The sequence below is a fragment of the Protopterus annectens genome, chromosome 6.part0, assembly GCF_019279795.1.
Source record: "Protopterus annectens isolate FY-2018-M chromosome 6.part0, PAN1.0, whole genome shotgun sequence".
Taxonomy (NCBI): domain Eukaryota; kingdom Metazoa; phylum Chordata; order Ceratodontiformes; family Protopteridae; genus Protopterus; species Protopterus annectens.
Window position 1 is genome coordinate 1704306060 of NC_056737.1, and position 17550 is coordinate 1704323609.

The 17550-nt window shown below is 42.1% G+C and overlaps 1 protein-coding gene across 1 annotated transcript in view; it reads left to right on the top strand.

Moving 5' to 3' along the window:
- BMPR2 (bone morphogenetic protein receptor type 2) overlaps positions 1 to 17550 on the top strand; it is a 1499742-nt gene that overhangs the window by 831571 nt on the left and 650621 nt on the right. The window contains exon 4 of the mRNA XM_044075094.1: positions 9359 to 9469. Within this exon, the coding sequence (XP_043931029.1) occupies positions 9359 to 9469 (111 nt within the window). The remainder of the gene's footprint in view (positions 1 to 9358; positions 9470 to 17550) is intronic.

Genomic DNA, 17550 nt, shown 5'->3' on the forward strand with positions numbered 1-17550 from the left:
AAAAATCTTAGTACCCTTCGCTCAGCAGATAAATTACTAGTATCCATTCAAAAATCTTACAACAAAGCAGGTGATTATCTTTTCTCTAATTCTATAGGGAAAACCTGGAATAGGCTTCCCAGCAAACTAACATCTCTACCACTCTTCAAAAAGCAACTAAAAATATTTCTTAAATCTCAATGGCTATTCCCGTGTACTAATCCAGACTAACCCCCCCCCCCCTCATTTATCCTTACTGCTTTTTCCTTCCTCCTAACACCCTTACACTGTGATAGTAAGCCTCCTTACTTTGATATCTAGCCTTGTCTCTTCAGGTAATTACCACAGAATACATATATCTGTAATAATCAACTTGCTGAGACCACATATGTTTCCACTTTGTATATGTACTAACTTCATGTTGTTTTTGTTATATTTGAGCATTTACTTTTAAAAACCAACCTTAATTATTAGTTTGAATGTGTTCTTTTTCTTAGTCTTCTATATAATTGTCAAACCTCTCCTATGTAAATATGTTTCTTGTAATACTGCATTGTTTTTTCTTTTTTTGTAAAACCTGTGCTGATGATCTTTGTTTAATCTTTATTGACTATGTATATTATTTTATTATTCTTTTTATATCTCTTTTGAATTAATAGTGTAACTGGAGCTTATCTCCCCGGGCCTCTACTGAAAATGGACATGTATCTAGTTGGACTAGCCCGGTCAACAAATGTAAAATAAAAATAAAATAAATAAAAAATGAGTTTCTGAGTTGCGAGGTCTTTCTATAAAGCCTCTTTAATATGGTGTTCCATAAAGGTAGAGTCGCTCTCTGGACCAATCCTCCTTCATGCCCAAGGTAGCTACTGAAGCAAATTTGAATCAGTCCATTCAGTTGCCAGTTTTCTACTGAAACTTCTCCAATAAAGGGGAATATTTGCTGCACATACTTAACGTTCATAGGCAACTACGCTTTTACTTGGACAGGACCCAAGAGCTTCTGCAGATCTGACCATCTTTTCTATTAACAGAAAGGGTTGGGTGGTATTTAAGATTCCAATACCTCACTGGATTTCGAATTGTATTTCCACGGTTTATTCTTCTAAAGGTATGTCATTACCAGGACCAGTTAGAGCTCATTCCACTAGATCTGTTGCTATGTCAATCACCTATTTGGCTCACCATTCCATAGATGACATTTGTGCTGCGGCCACCTGGGCTACTACTCACACTTTTGTTACTCATTATAAACTTGACATAGTCTCCAGGAACAGGGCTTCTTTTGGCTCCACAGATGTTCTTCGTGTTTCACTGTTGCAGTCATCACACTTGGGTTATCTGCTTGCAGGTAGCCCTCAGTCGGCCTGAATACCAGTGTTTTGGGATTTCTGTGTCTGATGCTGTCGCCTCTTATATGGCATCATGTCATCAGGGGTGTAAAACATGCAGCTGACACCATTACATTAGTCTTTCTTGCCAAAAAGGAGCCCGAAGCAGAAGCAGTTTGCAAGTGCCGGTAGGCGGCTACCTGAAATTTTCGTTTTTTGAGTTTCAGACCTGAAATTTTCTTAAGCCAAGTACCCCGTTGGGATTTCTTTTTTCTTGCTCTAACCGATGTCAGAAAAAATTAACAATCGTCTTGCCTGTGGAAAGCAAATACCTCACAGAGATTTTCATTCTTACTGTGTCACCTGTTTAGACCCAGACCACGACGTCCCTAGCTATCGGTTTTGTGCATTGTTTAACGCCCGAACCATTTGCCGTCAGGCTGTTTGTAGCTAAATTCTTTCACTCTCGTTTTCCGTATTCCAAAATGGCTTCTGTACGCCATCCAACTACCGATCTTCCGAAAAAGCGCAAAGACAGACACAGATCGCATAGGTCAAAAACTGTTGACGACTGTTCCGTTAAGCTTGTCGCCAGTACTCAGTGAGGTGCCTTTGCAGCCCCTGATGCCCACTTCTACAGATTTGAAGGCCTCTGCTGAGACCCATTCGGAGTCTGGTATGTTGTGAGAAGCTGCTTCGATTGTGGAACCTGTGGATATCTCTTCCTTGGATGGGTCCCGAGCCTCTGTGCAGGCACCGGCTTCTGAGGGTGTATTCCGACCTACCAGTATTCATATTAAACAGAGAACTTCATTTCCTACTAAAACTACCAAGTTTCTCAGGCCCGGAGTTCGCACTACGCCTATAAAACCGACGTCCAAAGCACATGCTCATCCTCCCATGCCACAAAAACAAATGCTTAGAATGGCTGAAGACCTTATTACTCTAATTAGGGGAAGCCAGCCTTCCCCTGCCAAAAGACAAAGAATTGAATTTCCTTCTGATTCTACAGACCAGGAGTCTGACGACTCTGACCCTTCTGATTCCCAGGACATACCCTTATCCACCTATGAGGATTCAGATGCAGAGAAATCCATTCCCTCTGCCTCCCCTCCAGAGGATTTCTCTTTTGGTGAAACCTTGCATACCTTAAGAGAGAATTTCCGCTGGGAATGCCAGGACTATCCTCAGTCCAAAAAGAGACTCAGAATTTTTAGATTTGCCTCAGCACAGGCCTCTAGCTATACCCCCTGTCCAGGATATTGTAGACAATGTCTTCTTGGAGTCCAGTCTTACTCCTGACACCTTATCACCAGCTCCTAGAAAACCTGACTGGTACTGCAGAGTACCTGATTCTCACAAATTTCTCTTTAAGAATCCTACTGTGGATCCAGAGACAATTTCCCAGGGACCTAAAGGCATTAAGGCTACTACAGCCAAAAACCCTACCCCTTCAGACAGGGTTTCTAGAGTTTTAAACAGATGGGGGTAAGAAGGTATATACCTCTGCAACTCTTGCCATCAGGGCTTTGAATTGCCAGTTTCACATGTTGGAAGTACCAGCAACATATTATGGAACTAATTAAACAAAAAATGGTGTTACTTCCAGATTGCGCAGAAAATAAAGATTTACAAGAGTTAATGCATTCTGCAAATCAAGTTAGTAAACATACTTTGCAATGTGGGTTTGATTCCTTAGAAGCATCTTGCAGGGCTGCTGTCACTGGGTCTGTACTGAGAAGGCATGCTTGGCTAAAAGAACAAGTCTTGCCTGACCATGTCAAAGCAAAATTACTAGATGCTCCATTAAATCAGGAACGTTTGTTTGGCACAAAAGCAGAAGTTCTTAAAAAGATGGAAGAAAAAGCTAAATCTATGCAGACAGTCAAAGATTTCTTACAGGTGCAGCCACCTAGATTCAGTAGGCATTGGCCTTCAAAAAACTGGTCCTTTCCAGTCCCTCTCAGGCCTTCTCAGTCCAAACCCAGGGGAAACAGACCACCAAGACTACAATCTTAGGGTATGCAGAGATCTAAACAATGGAATGTTTCTACCTCAAAACCAGGGAGTGGAAAGCCACCCCCTTATGGAAAAAGTTCACAATGACTTTCCAAATTATCCTTCCCAGCCATGCCCAAGTACTTGCGTCCCTTCATGCAAAAAAATGGATGTCCATTACTCAAGACTGATGGGTTCTAATCATTGTATACCAGGGATACAGATTCTACTTCCATTCACTGCCAACACCAACCGGGTTGCTAGAACTTCCTCCGAACCAGTGTACAGAGGCTCAAAAGCAAGTACTTCCCTTTCTTCTACTGGAACAGGCTGAATAGCCCTGATATGGAGAAGGGAAACAGGGTTTCTACTCCAGACTGTTCCTGGTGCCCAGAAAAGAGAGCTCTTGGCACCCGATCCTCAACACATTTCTGGTGGTCCCAAAATTCAAAATGCTTACACTGCAACAGCTTCTTCCTATGCTATCCAAGGATGCCTGGTTAGTCACCCTAGACTTAAAAGAAGCTTATCTGCACATCCCCATAAGGGAGTTTTGCGAAATATCCGCGTTTCAGGGCAGGCTCTATGCACAATCAGTTCTGTGCACTTCCCTTTGGCTTATCTACTGCTCCCAGAGTATTCACAAAATGCTTGGCTCTAGCCATTGCATACTGCAGGCAGAGAAATATTCAAATCTACCCATACTTGGATGATTGCCTGATTCAGGCAGACAGTCAGGAATTGCTACTTCAGCACCTGGCATTTGTAAAAAGACTTCTAACTTCAGTGGGATACACCATCAACGAAAAGAAATCACAACTGGTGCCCAGCCAACAAATTGTATTCCTGGGAACAAGCTTGAACACAACTTCCCAGATGGCATTCTTCACTCCAGAAAAGCAGGTCCATTTGATAAACTGTTTCAATCTAATAGCCAACAAAGCCCAGCTATCTGCAAGGAAAATACTGCAAGCCCTAGGGTTCATGGGCTCATGCATTCTGCTAATTCCATGTGCAAGACTGCATATGAGGAAACTTCAATGTTACTTAAAAAGTCTCTGGTGTCAGCATTCTCAGGACCTGGAAACAGTGATTCCTATCATACCTTGTCTAAGGGCAGAGTTCCTTTGGTGGGCAGAAGCATGCAACCACAACATGGGACTTCTTTCACTCAACCCCTCGCTGCCCAAACCCTGACAACAGATGCATCAGACTGTGCATGGGGGGCTCACATGGCAGGCAAATGTATTCAAGGCAAATAGAGTCCAGAACAAATTCACCTGCATGTCAGTCAAAAAGAGATGCTAGCTGTACAGAATGCTCTTGACAGTCTTCAAACACCTTATCCTTCCAGGACAGCTCCTGATAAAGACGGACAACACCACAGTTATGTGCTACATAAACAAGCAGGGCAGGACTCATTCTTACCCACTCCGCAGGTTAGCCATGGCTCTGTGGAACACAGAGATAGGAGGCATCCAAGTGCACCTACAAGCTCAACTCCTACCAGACAAGCAAAATTCACTGGCAAACAACTTAAGCAGAAATCTACTGGACCCTCACTAGTGGAAACTGGAACCCATCTCATTCAAACATCTAACCCAGAGGTGGGGAACTCCGGAGGTAGACCTTTTTGCCTTCCCCCAAAACCACCAATTGAACAAACTTTGCACTAGGAACCCTCACAGCAGAGCCTGGAAGGTGGACACCCTATCCTTTACATGGGGAAAACCTCTCAATTTATGCCTTTCCTCCTCTGCCCCTCCTCTCAAGAGTACTACTCAAGATCAAACAGGACAGGCCAAGGGCAATCCTTATTGCACCAGACTGGCCACGCCAGCACTGGTACCTACTCCTATGCAGTCTGATAGCAGTGCCACCCTGGCACCTACATCAGACACCTTCCCTGCTGTCTCAGCAGGAGGGACAGATTTTGCATCCACAGCTGAAAACCCTAAACCTTGCAACCTGGCTTCTCATGAATACACCAACAGCATCCCTCAGCAAACAGGTGCTGGATGTCATCCTTGAAGCCAGAAGGCCTAGTACTAGGAAATCCTATGCCGAAAAGTGGAAAATATATTGTTCTTGGAGTCGGTCTCAAGGAAAGGACACAGCTGTACCCAACTTACCTCAAATCCTTGATTACCTAGCAGAGCTGCTCCACAGAGGCCTGTCCTTCTCATCCATTAAGATTCATGCCTCTGCTATCTCAGCTCATTATAATACTGAGCCTCCTCTCTTTTCTCACCCTCTCATCAAGCAGTTCGTGAGAGGAGCTAACAATTTAAGGCTCCCTAGGAAAGCTCCCACCCCGGCCTGGGACCTTAACTTTGTACTGGGAAAGCTCACACTTTCCCCCTTTTGAACCTGCTGCTTCAGCAGAGTTAAAATTCCTCTCTTGGAAAACAGCCTTACTTCTAGCTATTACTTCAGCAAAAAGAGTGTCTGCGTTACAGGCACTAATGGTGGTGGAGCCCTTCATTATTTTCCATGCTGACAGGGTTTCCCCCAGGACTAACCCTTCCTTTATGCCCAAGGTGGTATCCAGTTTGGCTTTAAACCAATCCATCCATTTGCCAACCTTTTTCCCTAATCCTCAGAATAGAGGGGAAAGGATCCTGCATTCCTTGGACGTGCACAGACAGCTCAGGTTCTACCTTGACAGGACTATGCCTTTCAGAAAATCTGACCAGCTACTAGTCAGCTTTGCTACAGGGGCAGAGTGCAAGGCCATTTCGAAGCAAACCATTTCCAAATGGATAGCACACTGCATCCATTTCTGCTACAAGCACCATGGAAAACCTACCCCTCTGGGGATCAGAACTCATTCCACTTGAGCTACTTCAAGCTCTACAGCATTTCTCAGGGGGGCCTCCACCAGGGACATCCTGGATGCTGCAACCTGGGGTTCTGTACACACCTTCACCAAGCATTACCACTTGCCTATTTTTTCTAAATCCAGAGCTGGATTGGCTACAGCAGTCTTAACAAGGCCTGTTAGCCAGCCCCAATATGTCTTGACTGCCTCCACCCTTCCTCAGCTTTGGGAATCAACCCAAGTGTGATGACTGCAGCAGTGAAACACAAAGAGCATAGTACAGTTGTGTGCACTTAACATAAATGTGGATGTTCGAATGTATCCTGTCCTGGTTTCATCCCTCCATCCCCCTGGTTTCCTATATCATTTCTACCTATCCTCTTTATGGCCATCTTTTATGGCAGGGGTATTTACTTTTTAAAGGAGGTGTTCCATACGGTTTACTATTGAAAATGCGAACGGCACTTGGGCGACAGTCGGATAGTCGAACGTATAAGGTCGTAAACAAGGATGTCGAAGACAAAATAATCAATCTAGGAACGGTTTTAACATGGGTCGAGGTAGGTGTTCAGTATTATTCCCTACTACAAACATCTTCCCTACCTCGACCCATGTTAAAACCGTTTCTAGATTGATTATTATGTCTTAGATATCCGTGTTTACGACCTTATACGTTCGACTATCCGACTGTCGCCCAAGTGCCGTTCGCATTTTCAATAGTAAACCGTTCCATACCATGTAATAGCTTCCTATTTTGGGGGCTCCTGACATCTATGGCAAGAAAAACTGATGTAATGGCATCAGGTGCATGTTTTATAGCCCTGACGACCTGATGTCAGAAGCAGCGACAGCATCCGACGCAGAAATCCCAAGACTCTGGTATTCGGGCCAACTGAGGGCTACCTTCAGGCAGATAACCCAAGTGTGATGACTACAACAGCGAATACACTCGAACATCTACATTTATGGTAAGTGTACACAACTGTACTTTCTTTGGCATGTCCTTCCATGAGGCCACCCCAGAGTTTTATGATAGCTGGGGACTCTGACAAAAGCGTGGGGAATAGTGACATGGATAATATCAGATAAAGAGTTATGCACTTACCATAACTTGGCATTTATGTCATCCTGTGTCACTATTCATCCGCAATCCCTCCCTCCTTCCCCCTGTCCTATGGGACTTAGAAGTGCAGATGTCTTGTCTACTGGTTAAGGTCTTCCTTAGCTGTTTTCTGGCTCTAGGGAAAACTCGATCTGGGGGGGGGGGGTTAGAGGGCAGCAAGGGATTATGGGAGTGGAAGGAACTCGAGCCTAGGATCTGTCTGATAGGTTGCCTGCTCAGATCCAGTGTCAGATTCTATACCCAACCGTGATGAATAGCGACATAGGATAACACAGATGCCAAGCTATGGTAAGTACATAACTCTTTTTTCTTGTTTGTAAGGGTACAAGCACTTGTGTCCTGCAATCGACTGGCATTTCCATACTGGATTACTACTTTTTCTTACTTCCTTTGTTGAAAGGATGAGGCGCCACTTTCATGAGATCCTAAATAGGGTGAAACAGTTATCAGAAAATCAGAAAAATAAATGCAAAATATGAGAGAATAGCTTACAGAATATATGCACTGGTTTACCTAGTTTACTAGCAATTGGTTTCTATCTCCAAAGCAATGAACTTTTATTGGTTTGTGTTTCTAAAGCTGTGAGTACAACTTAGGTTAAGCTCCAACCAATCAGGATAAGCATTTCCTTGCATATTTTATGTACAGGGCCAAGTATGCATGTTGTTGGCTTAGATTATAGGGTCATAGTAGTTTACTAGGCTAGTGGCCCTAAGATTATGGAGGAGCTCTGCTTCATACAAATTGGGAATTTATTCCAGAGGAGCGCCAGTCTCTGGGAGATGTAGCTGTCTCTCCAGCATGTCCTGTTAATGTCACAGGCTAGTTTGAGATCCCTGGAGTGAGCGACTCTCTTGTTCCATTTGATTTGCAGATGTACATCATTTCCATTAGGGTAGGGTCAGAGACTGCTCTATAGGCCAGACACAAGTTCCCTTCAGCAACCTGTAGAATAGAGTACAGTGACAGAGCTTTCAGTCTTTCCATGTAGGTCTCATTTTGGAGGCCCTGAATTTTCTTGGTGAGAAACCTCTGTGGTCTGCCAGCTGCTGCAGGTGTCTGGTGAGGTATATGCAATAGGGAGCATTGTACTCTTAGTGGTCTGATGAGGGTCTAGTACAGAGGAGTTATAAAACATTCTTAGACTTTGATGCGATGCCCTAACTTATGAGATGTGCAACATAAAAGGCTTTCCTCATCACTGTGGTGACATGGTGATCGAAGTTGACATTATCATCAACCTGGGTTTGAGCTTGGAGGGGAGGCTGTGCAGTCAATAGTGTAATATGCAGGGACTTCCTGTTTGCCAAAGGGGATAATAATGCACTTTTTTTTGCATTTAGCTTTAGTCTGTGGCTTTGGCACCAATCTTTTGTGTGGGTTAGCGTGTTTTTTTAATATGTTAACATCGTTCGGGGAATCTGTGATTGTGCCCAGTTTGCAATCATAAGTGAACTTAAGCTACAGGCCATCTACTTTCACCTGGAATTCTGAGAAGTAGATTCCAGACAGTAGAGGGCCCAGCACAGATCCTTGTACTACACCACTGGTAACTGGTCTACTGGTAGAGGTGGAATCTCCCAACTTTGACAGTATGTTTTCTCTCTGTGAGTCAGTTGGCTACCCATCTAGTGACATATGGGTTAATCCCCAGCTGGGAGAGTCTGTCATACCTGAATGGGGAATTGCATCAAAAGCCTTGACTAAGTCAAGATAGGCAGTGTGTATTGTTTTGCCTTCATCCAGGGCTTTGGTGTCATTTTTGAACTCCACCATATTCAATAAACATGATCTACCCTTAAAGAAGCCAACCTGGGTCAGGTCAAAAATGTAAAGGTCACCTATGTCCTTGTTGATAGTCCATGATACTTAGCAGAATATGTGCATAAAGGATTAAAGTGGAACTTAACACTGTGTCTGTGTCTGCCATGTTTGGAAAAAAATGTCTTGGCTTTGTAAACAACCTACTTAGAATGCCTGGTAACATTCTGTATTGACACTTAATACTGAGCTTTGACCATGTTTAGTCATTTTCTTCATGAAAATTATTATGTATTAACATATTGGTAACTGTTGTTAACAGTGTATTTTTTGTTTCTGTTATAGGTCCACGTGATTTCCTCTTCAAAGAAGAGACCGTTGTCATTGCTCTGGCTTCAGTGTCTGTGTTTGCAGTCCTTGTGGTAGCACTTTACTTTGGATACAGGATGCTTACAGGTCAAGTAGCACTTCATTTAACATGACCAGTACTCGCACCATTTTTAAGCTGGTATTATTCACTTGGTTATAAAACTGGAGGCAAGCATGAGCAAGAAAAAAATTATGTACTGGACACTAGCCAAATACCAAACTCCTTATAAGGAAGATGAGGGTAATTGGTTTGTAACTGAAAGTGTAGTTTGCCTTTTCCTAAACCTGATATTGAGCTGCATAAATAAAATCCTACCATGTCTGCTAACCATTTCATATTTGAGAAAAGCTTTTATAGGTGGTCTGCGAATCTGCTAAGCTGGGAAATCAGTTGTTTTGGCAGAAATTCTAGTGAAGGAAGATGCAGATTTCCATTGTGGTGTTGCAGCTTTTTGTACTTTTCCCGTTTTTAAAGATGTCTCCATTGTACCCAAAGTTAACGTCCTATCAACAAGTTTAGGCTACTTTTTGTAGAGTAGATCCCCTTATAGGCTCTCCATACCTGGTGTAGTAGCTGGTTCTTCCCAGCACCAGCAAGTAAAATGAAAAGCCTTTTCATTCAAAGTAATCCATTGTTGTATTCCTGTAGGTATTTTGCGGCTGGACAGCTAATCAGAGTAGAATGTACACTGAATATACACATCGTCAAAAACCAAGTAATAAAAATGCAAAGCAATCGTTCTTTGAGCTTTAAATTGTGTGGTTTATTCAAGGTAGTGACTGCTTTTGTTTGTTAGACTTCATCAGATACGATTAAGAAATATTTTATCTTATGAAGTCTGATGGATGGAAGCAGTCATTACCTTGAATAAAGCTGACAGTTTAAAGTTCAAAGAAGGATTGCAAGCAGTCCCCGAGTTACAGACGTCTGACTTGCAGACGTCCCATAGATAAGAACGGGCTGCCACAATTTCGGAAGTAATGTGAAAATAAATAAAATGTTTGAAGTTGCCAAACTCTTAACTTAAAATGAAGAATTCTGTTGTACTTTCCTTTTCCCCATTTGTGAAGTTGCTTGCACGTGTTGTTAGAGCAGTTACATCCAGCTTCACAGAAAACAAGAGATCCGATTGGTTCAGAGATTGCTGTTTTTGCGATCTGATTGGTCAAGACTGCTGGCTTGTACAGTACACAGTATTGAAGCACTTGCTGTGCTGTACAGTAGAATGGGCAAATGACATTGTGGCTCACTAGGGTCTAGGTGACATTAGGAAGTCTGCCAGAGGTCTGAAAGTTCAGGAAAGAGTGGAAAACATTTGTGGGTGATGCCTGTAGTACAGAAATGTTTAGTATAGCTTAAAAAAGGTAAGTTTTACATTTTTTTTTTTTGTATGGAACGTTCTACTGTAATGCAGTACAGTAGAAAACTCCATGTTCGTGTTTCGACTTGCATACAAATTTGACTTAAGGACAGACTAAAAAACTGATCTTGTTCTTAAACCGGGGATTGCCAATACTTGGCATTTTTATTACTTGATTTTTAAGGATGTGTTTACTCAGTGTATGTTCTACTCTGGTTAGCTATCCATCTGCAAAATGCCTACAGATATACAACAGTGAATTACTTTGAACAAAAAGCCTTCTCCTTTTTTGTGTTTAAATTACAGCCGAGTGCTCCTCCAGGCGTTTCTGCAGTTACCTCCTGCTGCTCCTCCAGGCATCAAATATTGCTTGTTCATATTTGTATTAATAATTCCAAAACTATGCTACATACAAAGTATCAGAATATTTTATGTTGAAGCATACATGATGAAAATCACAAATGAATTGATGTATAACCTGTGTCAATGAGTAGTTGTTAGAACTGTAAGGTGATAAGTTCATTTTTTTAAAGGCTAAAGCCACACCCACTGGAGTTAAAGGTGCACACTCAAAAGAGCTGTACTGGAGGGAATGAGTTAATCAGGTTAACATCCTGGAATGTGTTTTTCCCTAGTTTCCCCTGTTTTGTATGTTTGTAGCTGGTTGGAAAGTTTTTAGTTGCCCTGTTTTGAAGCTCCAAAATAGTGGTATTGGTATGAAAAGGTATATTGTGGACCAGTTAATCTTCCTGTTTTTTTTTTTTTAAGGAGCAGTAGGTGATCACAATTCAAAAGTTTCTTTGCACTTAGCTTAGTAGTAGTGTGCACATGATGTTTATGTGCCTCTTCTCCTGATTCCTAAATAAATTCATTTTGGCAATGCTGAGGCATAGCACAAGCAGATGTTCAGATCAGAATTGCATGCCAGAATATTTGGGAGGGGGGGGGGGGGTACCATGCCTTAATGGTGCACTTGCACTTTTACCTGTGCCGTTGTAGCGAAGAGAAGTACATATCTGTTAAACAGCTCAGTGAATGAAGCTCCAGTTTTTTTGCCAGCATTTTTAGTGGTTATTCGTCATTAGATCACTGTTGCAGTAGCATATAGTTATATGGGACATATCCTGTCAAAGACAGGACATGCAGACAGTATACAAAACCTTTTGGGTGCCTTCCATGAGCACCACTTGTCCAAGGAAGCTTGAGGCTATGCTGGAATAAAGGCAGACGTAGAGGTGCCAAACTTCAGAACTTTCTTGCCATTGAAGACTTCAGTCAGACTTTGTCTTCATTGCAGATTCACTCTTTTAGTGGTCAGCTTGTTTGAACATTTGTGCTCATTTTTGTTTAAAATTTCTGTGTAAAATTTGTGAAAAAAAAAATAGTTTTTTATGTCTTGGAGAAAGGGGAAGTGTCTGTGTGAAAAACAAATTCCATATAAAGACTCCCATGCAGCTTGCTTGTTATATGTAGTGGAGTTGCATGATATAGGTTTACAGGTTCATAGGAGGTTACTAGGCTAGCTGCCTTAGAGCCTTTACAAGCCTAGCCATGTTAATCCCAACTATCTCCATTTGTTCTTTTTGAGTGGTTTGCAGAACGAATTTATGAACAGAGCGGGTCTGTGAATAACACTGGCTACCCCTGTCTGTGAGGGACATAGGTGCCACCCCAGGGGCGAATTTGCAGTCTCCAATCCAGTTATCTAGGTTGCGTTTGAATAGGGTCAGTGAGGAACACCGAGTAGGAAGTCTATTCCAGAGAAGTGGCAGTCTCTGGGAGACTCATCTGTCTCTCCAGCTTGTTCAGTTAATGTCGCAACCTAGGATGAGATCCCTAGATCGAGTGACTCTTGTGCCATTTGACTTGCGGATGTGCATCATTTCCATTTGGGCAGTGTTGGAGATTGCCCTATAGGCCAGGCACAAATCAACTCTCAGCAGCCTATAAGAGACAGAGTAAAGTTACAGGGATTTCAGCTTGTCCTTGTAGGTCATAGTTTAGAATCCCTGCATTTTCTTAGTGAGAAACCTCTGCGGTCTCTCCAGCTGCTGCAGGCGTCTGATGAGATGCATGCAAAAGGGTGCATTATACTCTGTTAGTGCTCTGATGCCACAGTGGAGTTGCAACATCCCTTGACCTGGATGCTGTGTCCTTACTTATGAGATGCCCTGCTTAGAAGGTTTTCCTTACCACTGTGTAAACTTGGTGGTCAAAGTTCAGATTGCTGTCAGTGTGTACTCCCATGTTTCGCACTACTGGGGTGGAACACTGGGGGGGGGGGGGGCTGTGAATATTGTAATTTGTAGGGAGTTCCATTTTGCCAAAGGGAATAATACTGCATTTTTTTGCATTTAGTTTTAGACCATGGCTTTGGCACCAAATCATTTGTTTATGTTAGCCTTTCTTTGTAATATGTTGACATTGTTGGGGTACTCTGCGATTCATTCCAGTTTGCAATCATCTGTGAACTTATTGAGCCAAAGGCCGTGTACTTTGGCCTGGACTTCTGAGAATTAGGTAGGGGCCCAACACAGACCCCTGTGGTATTCCACTGGTAGCAGGTCTACTGGTGGAGGTGGAGTCACCAGTTTTGACAGTTTGTCTTCTGTCTGGTAGCCAGTTGGCTACCAGTCTAGTAATTTAAGGGCTAATCCCTGTCTGGGAGAATTTCTCAGTGGTCAGACCAGCAAGAAAGGTTCTGATAGCTATGCAGGATAAAGCCAAAGCTCATTTGGATAAAATGGTGCAGCAAGGTGTAATTTGTCCAGTTACAGAACCAAATGAATGGGTGTCATCCATGGTAGCAGTCCACAAGAAAGTCCGAGACGAAATCAGAATATGCATTTATCCAAGAGATTTGAACAAAGCATTTAAAAGACCGCATCATCCAGTGCGTACAGTCTAGGAAGTTGCAGCCCTAATACCAAATGCCACAGTTTTTTCTGTCTTGGATGCAAAAAGTGCATTTTGGGAAGTGATGCCTGATCACAAATCCTCATTATTGACTACTTTCAGTACCCCATTTGGCAGGTATAGATTCTTCAGGATGCCATTTGGAATAAATTCCGCAAGTAAAGTCTTTCACCATGCAATGGAGCAAATTTTTTCAGGTTATCCTTGTGCCATAATAGTAGATGATTTATTGGTTAGAGGCAATGGTGAAACAGAACATGACAGAAACTTTAAGAAAATTCTATACAGAGCACGTGACGTGAACTTAAGGCTCAATCCTCTAAAGTGCAAGTTAAGACTACTAGAAGTTACATATGTAGGTCATTTATTTACCAGCACTGGCTTGAGACTAGACCCGTCCAAGCAAGCAGCCATTTTTGAGATGTCAGCACCAGATAATGTTCAAGCTCTGCAGTGTTTTCTTGCCATGGTCAACTATTTAGGCAAGTTTATACCAGAATTCAGTGAGTTGACAGCACCATTGAGAGAGCTGACGCGCAAACATGTTACATGATGTTCATTGGAACAGCACCAGGAAGCATTTGAAGACATTAAGCAGAAAATTGCCACCCCACCTACATTAAGATACTGTACCTCGCAAAGCACACGCAGCAGCTGGAGAGACCACAGAGGTTCTTCACCAGGAGAATCCAGGGCCTCAAACATCTGTCCTACACAGATGGGATAAAAGCCCTGTCACTCTACTCCATTTCGTACAGACTCCTCAGAGGTGACCTCTGTCTGGCATAGAAAGCGATCTCAGACTCACCTTGATGGGAACTGCTGCATATCTGCAAGTCAAGCTCCACTCGAGCAACACATAAGCGCGACCTCAATCTGGTCTGTGATATCAATAGGACTTGTTGGCAGGACAGATTTGTGTCCCAGAGACTCCCCCATCTGTGGAATAGACTCCCTCTCCAAGTCAAGCAGAGTACCTCATCTCTTTTTAAGTGCAACCTGGATAATTGGATGGAAAACAGAAAGTACACCCCTAGGATTCCACCTGTGTCCCTGCTGGACAGGGGCTTTGGGTGCTGACTTGTCTAAACATGGGCTAAACTCTTGGCTAAGCTTATAAAGACTCCAGGGCCAATAGCCTTGTAACCTCATATGATCCTATGATGTCAATAAACCAGTCACTTTTTCCTGTGATTTTTTAAAATTTGGTCTTGGCGCAGTTATTCTTCCAAGAGGGCAGACCAGTAGCCTATGCATCTACCAAACTGAAATGCAATATGCTAAAATTGAGAGAGAACTTTTGGCAATAGTATTTGCATGTTCAAAGTTCCATGATTATATTTATGGCTGAGCTATCCAGGTAGAAACTGGCCATCAACCTCTCGTCACTATTTTAAATAAGCGTATGCATTCATCTCCAGCAAGACTACAAAGAATGATGCTCAAATTGCAAAAGTATAATTTCAAAATGGTCTATACAAAAGTTAAACTTCTTTATCTGGCTGATACCTTTTCCTGATCGCCCAGAAATACCATGGAACAGCTTGATGCAGAGAATTTTGACTTTGATGTCATGGATCTGCATATTTTTCTACCATGAGACTTGATGAGCTAAGAGACCATACAAAGACTGATCCAGTTTTGTAAAACCTCCACCACTTCATCAGTATATAATGGTTGCCATAGTAGTCTTGTGTACCGCCAGAAGTGCAACCTTATTTCCTTACAGAGATGAGATGCTGATGGAAGATCTGTGTAATTGCATGTCAGAAGATTGTTTCTGTAAATTGCATGTCATTGAGTGCTGCCATTTTGTATATGGACTATTTCTCAAAGAGGGAGGATGTAGATCGGTGTGTGTGTATGTACCTTTAAAAAGCATTCCCAGATGTAAGCACGAGCATATAAATAGTGAGCACATGCAGGCGGCAGTGCCGTTTTGAGAGAACAGCCAGAATGTTAACATGTATGAGTGTGGCAGTCTGTTTATAAGTTTGTTTGTTACAAAGTCTCCTTCCTGATGTATTTATGTGTAATAAAGCTGCTTGAACTGAACCCACGAATGTTAGTCTGTTTTATCCTGGCCAGACGAGTGACAGGTAGACTGAAGGGAAGTCTCTGTGGTTGTATGGCATAAGTGCTGTGAAGTGAGTAGGTGAGGTTTCTTGCTTGCAACTTGAGTAAAGGTGGACAGTAGCAAAAATGAAGTGTTTTGAAAATGAGAGTATTCAAAAGCAAAGAATACATGGAGCCATTTTGCATAGGCAGAGAAGTACATTGGTGTTTTCGGAGAGAAGTGGATAGATCTTAGAACTTTACTTTTTCTTTGCAGGAGAAATAATTTTGTCTTTATGAAGATGTTATTTGAAGTGCATATTCTAATCTTGGCGTCAGAACATTCAGGGTAAGGAGGTTGGAAATTTTATGAAAGAGTTTTAGTTGAGTCAAGAGTTTGCTCAATTGCTTTTCAGTATGTCTGACGAATGAGAGATGAGGGGTCAAGTAGTACCCCAGGATACATTTGCGTTTGAACTTGAGGGAGGGCATTACCATCAGGATTAGTGATGGTAATTGTTGGGTAATTATAAAGTTTTTGTTGTGGGGTGCCAGATTGCTAGTTCCAAATAGGAGAGAAGTCTGTTTTGAATTCACTGTGGTGCTTACTGCCGCAGTGAAGACAATATCGTCTGCATATAGAATGAAGTTGGTATGTAGAAGGTTACAAGGAAGATGATTAATGAATTGGGAGAAGAGGGCCAAGTACAGAACCTTGTAGTATGCCTTTAATAGTGGTGCAAGACCACAGTAGTTATTGATGCCAAGGAGAATGAGACCACTGAAAAAGATAATTGGAAAAATCACTGTAGTAAAGAACCCAATGTTTTGAGAGTATGTGCAAGAGTAAAGTATGATCAACACTATTAAGTGCTTTACCCAAGTCCTTGAATGTAGTAGCTCCTGTAACCTTGCTCTGTTCCATATATATTTTCTGTGAAAAAGTAAATGGTACAGTTTGTGCAAAAGCTGTGCTGTTTATTGCAGAAACTATGGTAAGTTTTAATGTAGTCAAGCAGTAGTTTGTAAATGAGTTTCTCAAACATTTTTATGGGCATATGGTAGAGTACAGATAGCTCTGTAGTCATTGGCTAAGGTAGGATTGGGGAAATTTTGCAGGTGGTATAACTAGAGTATGGGTAAAATTTTCAAGTCAAATGTTGGTGGTGAGAATCGGATTGAATAAGAATGTAAGGGGTTTACCTAGTATTACTTCATAGTCTATTAGAGTGAATGGTAAGCTGGTGTGCAAGTAAGGGTTATAAGTGCTGTCAATAGATTCTAGAAGTTCTTGAAACTGTTTTATAGTGAGTAAGGGTTATAAGTGCTGTCAATAGACTGTAGAAGTTCTTGAAACTATTTTATAGTGATAGACGAAGTTGAAAAATGGATATTGCAGTAGCTTATGTAGAATGAGGGAAGGTGAATCTGAAGGGTTACTGTGAAATAAGTGTTCATTACTGGAAGGAGGTTGAGAAATATCAGATAAAGGTGTCGGACAAAAATAATTTGGTAGGTTATGCCTGCCACTGTTTGGGGGAAAACTCTGTAAGGGGCAGTGCTTTTAATTCCTCTCCAGAATTTTTTGGGATTTCTATGATTTTGGTTTGTAGCTTTTAACTGTAATGTGATCTGTCATGGCTTACATAAAGTGTAGTATCCTTTTCAGTTGGAAATAGATTAAATGCATGGCAGTGCTGGAAGTTTTTTTTTTCCATTGCTGCCAAGCTATATCCCACCTCTTGTTAAGGTCTTTGATGTTCTCGGAGATCCACGGATTGGAGGCACCCTATTGTCTGTGTTTGTTGATAGGATACAGTCTTGTTGTGTTGCGTC